General features: G+C 30.2%; 2 protein-coding genes across 2 annotated transcripts; both read right to left on the bottom strand.

Annotated features, from left to right (window-relative positions):
• Nucleotides 1-3352: 3352 nt before the first annotated feature.
• Nucleotides 3353-5754, bottom strand: LOC125578602 (lectin-like protein At1g53080). The gene has a single exon (XM_048741814.1). It carries the CDS (start codon nt 4289-4291, stop codon nt 3419-3421), a length of 873 nt encoding a protein of 290 aa, XP_048597771.1. The 5' UTR covers nt 4292-5754; the 3' UTR covers nt 3353-3418.
• A 5066-nt stretch (nt 5755-10820) lies between these two features.
• Nucleotides 10821-12485, bottom strand: LOC106435828 (stigma-specific STIG1-like protein 1). The gene has a single exon (XM_048741813.1). The coding sequence runs from the start codon at nt 11340-11342 to the stop codon at nt 10923-10925; it is 420 nt and encodes a 139-aa protein (XP_048597770.1). The 5' UTR covers nt 11343-12485; the 3' UTR covers nt 10821-10922.

Below are 12485 nucleotides of genomic sequence, written 5' to 3'. Positions count from 1 at the left end.
TGGGCTGCGCATTTGAGGTAGGACCGACCAACTACTATTTTAATTAAGAGCCATCGGGAATATGCTGTTGGTCGGTTCCCTCGTCCCGTTGGATTTTTTCTTTTTGATGATTTGTTGACGCCCTGTTGCATATAGGGATGTCAATTGGGCACATTGTCCATGGGCGGCCCATGTCCAAATCGATATGGACTAATATGGTCACGCCCAAATATGCCCGAAATATTTCTGTCCAAATGGATTATGGCAGATGCGCCCAGAGTCCAATGGACAAAACCAAATGGACATGGGCTGCCCAAATACGCTCATATTTAAAAAAAAAAAATATTTAAAATCACAAATATTTGGGGAAAAAGAGAAGGAAGGTGAAAAAGAAGGTGGAGGAAAGAAGAAAAAGAAGTAGATTAAGTGAAGGAATGAAACATGAAATTTAAGTATCTTTTGGCTTTTGTAAATATGGATTTTAAGTTTAAGTTTAAGACTTTAAGTATCTTTTGTGAAACATGAAATTTAAGTTTAAGTATGTTTTGTAAAACATGAAATTTAAGTAAGTTTAAGTATGTTTTGTAAAACATGAAATTTCTAATATGTACATCTTTTAAGTTTGAAAATTAGACATCTATATTATTAAAACTGAAGTACCCTTAGTACTGTTTGGAAACAAGGATAAACAAATAAATGAGAATTGTTTGGAAACATGGATAGCAGATTTATTACTTTCTTTTATTTACACATTTAATCATTGCATTTATAATAAATGACATATTTCCTTTTTGTATTTTTTTATTTACAGATTATACCACTACATTTAAAATCAATTTAAATTAATTAATTACAATGGTTGTTGTTTCTTTATAGTGAAAATAAAAACACAACTGAAATATATAGTATATATTATATAAAAGAATTTTAAATATAGCATTACTTTATTTAGTTTAATCAAATATAAAAAATTGGAGAGTTCAATTTTCAAGAAAATAAAATATCATAAAATTAAAGATAATTCATAGAAAACTAATGCAAAAATTAAAATTTTAGGTATGTTTTTTTTCTTTTGAAAATAAATTCAAAAAAAAAACAACAGATCAATATATGAATAGTACAATTACATCAATTTAAATTAATTAATTACAATGGTTGTTGTTTCTTTATAGTGAAAATAAAAACACAACTGAAATATATAGTATATATTATATAAAAGAATTTTAAATATAGCATTACTTTATTTAGTTTAATCAAATATAAAAAATTGGAGAGTTCAATTTTCAAGAAAATAAAATATCATAAAATTAAAGATAATTCATAGAAAACTAATGCAAAAAATTTTAGGTATGTTTTTTTTCTTTTGAAAATAAATTCAAAAAAAAACAACAGATCAATATATGAATAGTACAATTACATCAAATTGCATTAAGTTATAAAAAATAATATAATATTATGTATAAATAAAAAAATATATTATCAAACATCTATATTATAAAATAATATATTCTATTCTATATGTATGAATTTTTTTTATCAAACCAGTGGTTTATGATTTTATGTTAAACAAAAATTAAATCAAGCACCCGCGCAGGGGCGCGGATCAAGTTCTAGTTTTACATTAAATGGACATCTGGATTCCATGGACAGTCCACCTGGTCATGGTCCTATTTGGATATGGTCCTATTTGGATATGGTCCTATTTGGACTCGACCAAAAACGCCCAGAAAAAAATAAGCCCATATGGACACGCCCAAATCCACCCAGTCCGTCCAATTGACATCCCTAGTTGCATATATAGAACTCGAAACAATTCGAAGAAAGGATAAAGACTTGTTTATATTATGATCTTTGGTGTTCATGTGTGTCCCAATACCCGGCGGCTGGTAAAGCCAATTTTTAAAACGTTTCTTTTTGCAACTTTTTCGGAACTTTTTTATGATTATTTATCCATGTGCCAACTTGAATTTTTATATCAAAAAGAACTCACTAGTTATAGATAAACAAGCTATATAGAAATAACTTTAATGATGTACTATGGTTTCAGATGGTGACATTGGATATCATATCGTGCATATCGGGCCAAACAGGCGAAACAAACGAGGTACAAACAGGACAAGCAAATCATGTGGATGTGGTGCAACAGAGCAGAACTACTGGTGTTAAAATTGATGTGATTCTTATTTATTAACTCATCTTCAGGCATATCATTGTAGTTCGGTTTATTGCATGTACTCTTAATTAGAGTTACGATCCCTTTTATTTTCTACAATGCGTGCAATTGATTTTAAGGATGCAAAAGGGATATGATAGGTTACAAGGTTAGGAGTACCATTCAATTGACTGGAATTGAACCAAAACATAAGTTTTTCTATGATAACTACCAATATATTGGCTAGTAGGTCGCCTTATTTATCTCATGATAACTCATCCGAAGTCAGCGAGCTACGTCGTATTACATTCTCTCTTAGTTTATGCATGAACCTTGCCAATGCCATTGGGATGTCGCCCTTCATGTAATTCGATATATCAAAGGCTGTCCTGGACAATAATTTTTTAGTAATTTGAATTGCGATTACGCCTATTGTCACGCAAATTAGACCAAGTTATTTGTTGTGGAACGTCGCAGAGTTCTATAAAATTATAAAAGCAATCCAAATTTTCACGTTCATCCTCAGAAGCCAAATACCAATTAATTACGACGACCACATGTTAATTGTGATTGCTTAAGGCCCCCTTATCCGTTTTATTATGCCTCATGACAAATCCATGCATTTGTTCTGCGGCGGTTAATGGGTGCTTCACATCGCTGCGAATTACTCTGAGAACCAGACCAATGCTCAATGCATAGTCTGGAGATGGATAGAGAAACTAGCTCAAAACATGCATTTGCACATTGGCTCACGCATACAAATGATTGTGTTACGGGCAGCTCAATAAGACAACAATTAGCGGTAACCACTTTTACTAGGTTTGATAAGACATTTTGGTAACCACGTTTTTTTTGCTAAAGGTTTGATAAGTACTGTCTGGTGTAAATAAGTTAATTTTTCAACTGCAATTTTTTGTGGAAAATATTTCAAGCAAAATAAATATATTGTTTTTCATATGAAACATGAACTAGTTTTCAAAAAAATATTTTACAATGCATTAGATATCGATCGGATATGTATTTTACAAAGCAAAAAAAGAAAGATTCCTTTTCACGTGAGAAGTTTTACTAATTAATCTATAATGGTAATATAGAGATCCAGAAAGAAAACCAATGTTGTATGGAAATATTTCGAAACATGCGACGAAAACCACAATTCTGGCTTTTTATTCATTAATTCGATTTTTTTTTTTTTTTTTGTCAAACATTCATTAATTCGATTAAAAGGTTACAACTCGAAAGATAAAACCGGTAAACACAAGAAACAAAAGCAAAATGAGAAGAGTCCTAACCGGACTGGACCGGTTTAGTTTCTTTGGGGGCGTTGTTCTCGAACCTCCATGTCCATATATCGTGACGCTCAACTTCACGGCCCATTGAACCGGAAAAACCGGTGAACATATTACCAAGGAAAACCTTGGAGAGGTCGATCTGGGTTTCGATCAACGGCTTTTTCGGTTTACTAAGATACGCTGGAGCGATGGTAACGGTGACAAGTTTAGTGACGTTATCATACTCAACCCAAGATTTGTATTTATCACCACTGCTCAGTTTCAGTTCTTTAAACTCCAACACTTTCTTTCCTTCCCCGGTTCTTGTCTGGACCCAATAACCGGCTTTCTCCGAAACCGTCGATTTAACCGAGTTAATGTCAATACCAACATGGTTATCATTAATGTCTCCATGATCTTTGTCTTGGAAAACGTCAAACTCGACAGCAAAGACATGGTTATTAGGGTTTCCGTTATTGGTTTGGTTTAACAGACCGAGGAAGCCTTTTCCGGCGGCGCCGTCGTTGTCAATGGTAGGGACCACGATGAAGGCGAGGCCGTGGCCGGGAGCAGGGTTTGTTTTCCGGCGAGGAGAAATAGAGAAAGTGAAGGAGGTTTTGAAAGAGTAAGTAGTAGAAGAAGAATTCGAGGGTTTGAAAGGGATTTCACTAGCGTATTTACCTTGGCCGTGGGAGAAACGGGAGGTGTCACGTGTCATTGAAAGAGCTCCGGAGAGGCTCGAGCCATCGGCAGTGGAGCCGAGCTCTGCGTCTCCTAGGAAGACTAGGTTGGAGCCATCGAAGTGGTTGAAGTTGAATCTAGCGGCGGATGTGGTGTAGCTGAATATAGCTACGAAAAGAGCAAGAAGACAGAGATTTTGGATCTGCATTGTGTTGGAAAATTAGAAGTGAAATGATTTGCTAGAAGTGAGAGTTTCTATATATTATTCATAGAGCCACTTTTTTCCATTCGAACTATATCATGATAGACTTTTTAAATGTATGATTATTTAAAGCGATGTCATAAGTATGAGAAATATAGGTGTACCATGTTCTCCAAAGTTTATTTTATTCGAACATGATGGACCAATAGTGATTAAGTCCTGATTTAATTAATTTACTAATAATGTGTACTATGTTTGAAATATTTTTTCTTCTAAATTCACCAACTTGGTTTATGTATTCCATTTTAGATGCTAGATCTAAACTTATTGTAGCTAGGGACTATTTTCTGCTGCCCAACAATGCAATGATAGATAAATGTGATCCTTATGCTACCTAACACATGTGTTTCTGTTAACTTATCTTCACACATGTACCTTTTGATTCGATTAATTGAATGTGTACTTAAGACCTAGCTTTAACTAAACGTAGATCTGAACCGAAATTAATTTCTAACTAAACCCTAATTAACTATCAAGATTATTTCGTAAAAATGAAAACTCAAAAGATTAGATCCACTATTACAACATTGGATTGGATAAAATTTGACTGCTACTATTTTATAAAAATAAATAAATTAAAAATTAATAAAACTTGAAAATGAGACTCATGCACGTTGTCAGATTTAGTAATATATTATAACATCATATTAGCCATCAAAACTACCAATACTTTTGAAAATATGTTGTTATAATAATAATAGTAAACATCACAATTGTAATTGTTTTTTTAGATGGAAAAAGTTAGAAAAAATATAAAACAAATTTCCAATTACTATCAAACTGTCTCCCTTTGTTAAGAGACATTGTGGAGGATACTTTCAGGTTGCTTTTAGAATTGTAGTTTGCTGCCATACTGCCATAGCTCTCTTTAGAGCTGTGACTGCTCTCTAGCCTCCCAACAGAATCATACAAATGAATGTGGTTCTCATATTTATTCATTTTTCATTCATGAGAAGTTATATTTATTTCTTTAGTCTTGTGTTCAAGATCCACAGTAATAACTTAATGGCAATACCTAGTTAGACAATCTCCAATCTATGTATCTAACTTTTAAAATATAACAATTTAGATTTTAATATATTTACTTATTACAATATATTTCAAATATATTTTTTAATTTTATTATTAACATACCTTATTTATAAAACTTACAAGTTACCTTTATTTATAGTAATATTTACAAAACTTTAATAAATTAAGATGAAATACATTACATCATATAAAAGTATAAACATAATAAACTTTAGATTAACCATAAAAGCATACACTGGTTTGTTACATGACACATGTTATATATAAAAATTAAACAATATTACAACAATGATGACAAACTTTCACAAGACCCTTTCTAATTTTAGTAACAAGTTGACCACCCTTATTTAAGCTAGCTATATAATATTTTACGTTTTGTAAAAGTATATATAATATTTAAGAGGGACATTTGCTAAAACCAACCCAAATATTCAAGTCAAATGTAAAAGTATACCCCACTTTCAGTCAAATGCAAAACCAACCTAAAGGAGTAGTGAAAGTACTATTTAACCCTTATGACCAAACAAAAAACAGAAATGTATTTTACGTTTCTATCCTTTGGAAGTCTACACGTAATAAAAGAAGTCTACATATATATAGACTTCCTACGAAGTCTACTTTATATACTTGTTTTGTAGTCTACACTCTAATTTGATCTAATAATTTAATTTTAAAAATGTATAAAAATAATTATTGTGATATTTTTAACTAATCATCAATATAATGGATAATATGAAGTAAATAAATTAAAATTTCATATAATCGAACAATTTTGAAGAATATATACTAATTTGGTTATCATGTGTTAGACTATGTTCATAGTTTACAAACAAAAGGTTCTAACATGTTATGTCTTTTAGTAGTTGATTTCAAAGGGTTAGATTTTAGATTTTGTTTTTTTTTTGTTTTATTAACTTAAATCTGCATATTAATGTTTAGTAGTTTATATTTTGTATAAATGAGACTTTTTGATTATCAAGCAAAACATTTAGGGTTTGAGATTTGTGGTTTAGGGTTTCGTAGACCTACAATAAAGTCTATTTATCTGAAGACGTCTTTTTCAGTCTATATTTTTCAATTTGTTTTACAAAAAATCATTATATTTAAACTAAGTTAAGTTCCTTACGAATAAAAAAGTGAAATCATATACTATAACTATTAAAAAATAAAAAAATAAATTTAATAAATCATATATTAAAATTATTAAAATAATAAAGAATAAACAACAATAATTAAATTATTATAGTAGACTTCCAAAAAGGTCTACTATGTTAAGGTAAGATCTACTCCAAAATTTTAATTTTAGTAGACTTCAAACGAAGTCTACAGTATCGTAAATTTTAACCTAGTTACATTTTTGTCTCCCTATATAAACAAAATTTATACAATCTCTCTCTAAAGTGGCTGCACAAGTTTTTAAAACTCTCTCCCTTCTCTCTAAAACTTTCTCTCTTCTCTCTAAAATTCTCTCAATTGTTTCTAAATCTCTCTCATTATCTTCTTTCTCTCTAAAATTTTCTCAAGTCTTTCTCACAATATTATCTTGTCATTTTAGATATTATGATTCATGGTTTTCATCTTCTCCTTTAAAAAATGTAAGTTTTAGATCTATAGATTTTAAATGTGTATTTTTATGTTTATTTCTCACAATATTATCTTTTTTTGGTAGGTATTATCACTCATGGATTTCATCATCTCCTCTAAAAATGTAAGTTTTAGATTAATAGATTTAAAATATGTATTTACATGTTTATATTCAAATAAATTTATAGATCAAGCTCTCTACATTAATTTGCTACTAGTTTACCTTATAAATTCTATTATGTAAAGTATTTTCAGATTTAAAATTATTTTCACATTTCAAAATATATAAATTTTTTCAGATCTGAAAATTATTAGACAGTGTAGACTTCTAAAGAAGTTTATTAAAGCTTGCAGACTTCATATGAAGTTTACTAAACCACAAAGTTTAAGCAGGCTTCATTGGAAGTCTACAAAAATATGACTTTAATTTTTTTTCTATGTTTTTTAATAATTTTATCTTATTTTGCAGGTATTTTCTTCCATAGTTGTTTTCTTCTCCTCCTAGAAATGTAAGGTTTACATCTATAGATTTAAAATATGTGTTCTAGTATTTATATTCAAATAAAGTTACATATTAAAATTCATATTAATATGTCTTTAATTTATAACTATTTTGTCTATTAAATCATATTTTTAAAAGTTTTTTAGATTTAAACTTATTTCATATTTTTAATGTATTTATTTTTCAGATCTATTTTTTTTTATAGAGTAGACTTCATTTGAAATCTACTTAAAACTTACGGCTGGTAGACTTCAAATGAAGTCTACTATCCTTGACTTTTAAGCATATTTCATTAGAAGTTTACTCAAATATGATTTTAGTTTTTATCTTATTTTTCATAATTTTATTTTATTTTGCAGGTATTCTCTTCCAATGTTTTCAAATCATCTTCCCAAAAATGTAAGATTTCCATATATTCATTATAAGATATTTTGTGTTAATAATGAACTAAATTTATAGATTCATACATTATCTTTTTGATTTGTTACAAGGATGACAAAAAACCATTTTTGAAATATTTTCTAGAACAAAGTATTTTCAAATTTTCTAAATACACACTTTTAGATATGAAAATTTTCCATTAGTGTAGACTTCAACTAAAGTCTACTAAACAATAACTTTACGTAGACTTAATAAAAAGTCTACTAAAATATGATTTTATTTTTTATCTTATGTTTTTCTCATAACTCTATCTTATTTTGCAGGTACTTTTTCCAAGACTTTATTTGAAGCATCAAGATTATGAAAAATCAAACATACTCAAGAATACTTTTTAATATATTGCTCTGTAATAACTTTCATAATAAAATATTAATTTTTAAATAATTTTTTAATGCATAATCTATAAACATTGTATTCATTTTTAGTTGTTTTCACTTGTATGATATTATTAATTTTTTGTTAGATATCAATTTTTTCACAAGATCTAACCAACCAAACAAGTAAAACCACCATAAGCTAAAATAATAACTAACACACATGTGAGAAGAAGAAAATCTATACAAAATTTTCCCAAAAATTTTCAAAAATAACACTAATCAAAACAATTTGCAATAAGTATCAAGTGTATAATTATAACACATTAAATTGTGAAATTCATCCAAGACCATTAAAATTTTACTAACATACACTGTAAAATAACTAAATCATGAAAAAATATGATGAATAATACACAAATACACTTTTAATAGAATTTACGACGTAGACTTCAACTGCAGTCAACATTTGTAGATTTACAAAAACGTCTACACTTATTATCTAACATATAGTCAATCCAAAAATTTTTAGTGTATTTGGCGCAGGCTTGATACACAAAGGCGTACAAAGTGTGTCTTAGATAATTCGATCAAGTTCCGTACTTGTCGATTATTCGTGACATGCATAAGATGAGTATTTTCCTATTCGGAGTCATTTGTTTTAAATGATGTTTGGTAAGAAATAGGTTAGCACCATCTTCTCAATTTTGTTGTCCAGATCATAATTTTCTTGTGTCATTTCAAGAAGTTTACCATGTGTACTGCCATCATGCATAATGAACATTCTTCAACCTTTCCGATTCTTCATCCTTTTCGAATATTTTGTCATCTAAAATGTCTTTGGCCCATGCTTCACACTCGCTCTAAGTTTTCAACCACATCCTTGAACACGACACTTAGCCACATACAGAGTTTTCGTTGTCTTATATGCTGAGAATGTAAATTTATATTCCACAGTCACCGACTTCAGCTTTGAAACAAGCTCAGCCTTACTAGCAAAACTATAAACGAAGACTTACAAATACGTCTACAATTATTAGCTAACAACATTGTCAAATCAAATGAATTATACCTTCATAATTATAAAAAAAAATTCTTTTCAAAATCACTCAAACCCATTAGGATTAACTAACACACACTGTCAAACAAAAAATCTAGAAAAAATTTAATGAATAATACACAAATTCACATTTTTATAAATTTTTCTATGCAAACTTAATATTCAGTCTCTGAAGATGTGGACGTTCTTTTCAGTTTACAGACGTAGACTGTCAAATAGGTCTACTCTTTGGGTTGGTTTTTGCAATTGACCATTTTACGGGTTGCTTTCTATAGTTGAATAAAAGTTGTGATTTTGTACATGTAGACTTTCTTTTCGGTCTACAATTTAAAAAGGTTACTTTTTGTAATTGACCAGAATTCATCCAAGATTTGACTTTCAGAACTAGACTTCATATGCAGTCTACATGTTTGAATTTTTTTGAAAGAGGTTAGTTTTGCAATTGACCAAGTTTGACTTCAAATCAGTAGATTGAAATGAACGTCTACGGGTGTGTAGACTTCTTGTGAAGTCTACTCTCAAATCCGACGGGTTGGTTTTGCATTTGACCAAAATAAAAAAGTAGACTTTATACGCAGTCTACATTTTTTTTTAAGATAAGAAGACTGCATATGAAGTCTACAATTTAATAAATTTTTGATTGCTTTTTAAACTTTTTGGTCAAACACAAAACTAACCTATTCCACGAAGTCAAAGTTTTGGTCAAATGCAAAACTGACCTTTTATAGACTTCGGTGGCAGTCTACATTCTGTAGAGTTCCGTTGAAGTCTATTTTGAAAAGTCAAAAGTTTGGTCAAATGAAAAACTAACCTCTTTTAGGTAGACGTCTTAGTAAGTCTACCGAAAGTTTTATTTTTGTTGTCAAAGGTAAAGACGGAGACTACTGGGGAAGTCTGCGTTAGAAAAAAAATTTGTCTGGTCAATTGCAAAACTAACCCGTGCGTTGACAAATAGACTGCATCGTAAGTCTCCACGGAGGCGTAGACATACAAAACAGTCTACCGTCGCGACACAGATCTGAAAAAAGAACGAAAACCATGTAAATAGTTACCTTTTTCATGTGTAAAGCTCGTTTCCAACCTTTTCAACCGTCCAAACTCCAAATATGAGCAAAAAGAAGCATCTTTAACGATTCACTAATGAAGAAACTCGAAAATATGAAGTTTGTGATTATGAAAATGATAGTTATGAGAGTTTTTTAGATGGAAATGTAGAGGAAATGAGAGGAAATGAAGTTTTTTGGGTTAGAATGAGAAAAAAAGTGGTTGAAAATTGAATTCTAGAGCTTTAGAGCTCAAAAATGGTGGTTCATGGTGGTTGGAAAAATAGATGATGATGGCATTTTTGTAAATAAGAAGAAATGGTTAGGGTGTATTTGGTTTTTTGTTAATTTCGAAATTAATAAAAAAACAAATAAAAATGGCAATTTTGTGAATAATTCAAAAACATAAGGATAGTATGGAAATTTTATTGATGAATAGTATGAACAAAAAAAAAGGGGTTGGTTTTGGATTTGACTTAAAAATATGGGTTGGTTTTGAAAAACACCCTATTTAAGATTGTAATATGAATGTAACTAAACCAATCTAAACCAACAAATTAAACTTCCCTTTCTCTGTAACCATTATACCCACATTGTTTCTTCAAGCATAGCTGCACATCCCATATGCACACGATCTCCCTTTGTTGCACTTCTTAAAGCAACCTCCACAATGTCTCTTATCAAACATCGGGTTTACACAGTATCCATTGCAACAAATTTCTGAGTATTGACAGCTTTTTCCACATCTTCCGCAGTTCAGTTTGTTGGTCCTTAAGTTGACACACCTCTTACGACAACAATCACGACCTGGACTGCCTTTGAGACGACATACTTTAGGGCTTTTATCACACGTCATCGCACTTGTACGGTTCCCACCTTTTTTCCCTCGTGTAGCGGCTATCAACTGACCATATCTGTTTCGGTGGTTCGCCTCAACCCTTAGCGGTTCGCTAAGTGTTATAGCAATGGCCATGACCATTATGAGTACCACAACGAAATAAGATATCTTGAATGTATTCATTCTTCTTATTTTGTCGTCGACTTTCAAGAATCAAAGGAGCTAGATAAAAAAAAGTAAACAAAGTTTTTTTTATCGGAAGATGTGTTGCGTGTGTTTGTATGTGTATTAATATATTTGGATGAAGAGTAATGAATGGCGTGAATGGTATTTATACACGAGAGAATGATGCATATGTCAACGAACAAGTTTTTGAAAAATTAGGTCTTCTAAGAAAAATATTTGACTTTTTCAGACTCTTTTAGTGGAGTGGTCAATTTCGAAGGGTTGCGATTTCAGACGAAATAAACGAGTTAGGCTCGCGTAGAAAAAAAATCAATTAATATCTAAATTAGGCAGAACAAAAGTGGAACACATGCAATTCAATTGATCATTTGAAGATAGTTTTACTTTGGGTTAACTGAAAAAAATCATGCATGACGAACTCACGCTAGCTAAACTAATTGAATTTTTTTTTTTTTTTTGATAAATCTAATTGAATTTTTCAGTAGGTTAATTGAAACTATAATCTCTCCATTGTCTGCTTTCGTGAGTTAATATCAATGTCATACATGATGATTAGATTTAGACCAATAACATTTATTTGTTAAATGATAAAGAAGTAAATCATTCAATAAAATTTAGATATTATTTTCTCCTCAGCGAATTTGCAACTAGCATTGTAACGTCTCGATCACATCTTTTAGTGAATTTTATCCTGCATAATCAGAGTCAGAGATATATTAGATGAAATACTAAAAACTCATCTCCATCCACTACGTGCAGTACCATATTAATTATGTTTGCTTAATTGCGTATTGATTTGGGACTCAATATTGATCTTTTTTTCTGAAACACTCAATATTATATTGATCTCATTGTACTTTCTTTGCTCTTTATTCTGTTAGTTTACATTTGAACTATCAAACTTCAAAAAAAAACTGTATAGTACGTTTAAAAAAGAAATTATTCCTCCAAATGTTTTTTCCTCAATGTGTTTCAATATATTTAGGTATCCACTAGCCTACCAATTATGGACAATTTATATCAGTTGTAGATTTTCAAGATCTTTGTCCATTTTCGCTATTAGAAAATCCCTTATATATATATTAAAAGGATGCACTGGAGTAAATGCTTTCACACAAGTATTGCCATGTGTCGGCTGGA

Source organism: Brassica napus, chromosome A9 (assembly GCF_020379485.1).
Source record: "Brassica napus cultivar Da-Ae chromosome A9, Da-Ae, whole genome shotgun sequence".
Lineage (NCBI taxonomy): Eukaryota > Viridiplantae > Streptophyta > Magnoliopsida > Brassicales > Brassicaceae > Brassica > Brassica napus.
The sequence above is the reverse complement of the archived record's forward strand: the minus strand, read 5'-3'. Positions and strand labels throughout refer to the sequence as shown.

Coding starts and splice junctions, on each gene's coding strand:
- LOC125578602 (XM_048741814.1), bottom strand. CDS start 4,291: ATGCAGATCCAAAATCTCTGTCTTCTTGCTCTTTTCGTAGCTATATTC.
- LOC106435828 (XM_048741813.1), bottom strand. CDS start 11,342: ATGAATACATTCAAGATATCTTATTTCGTTGTGGTACTCATAATGGTC.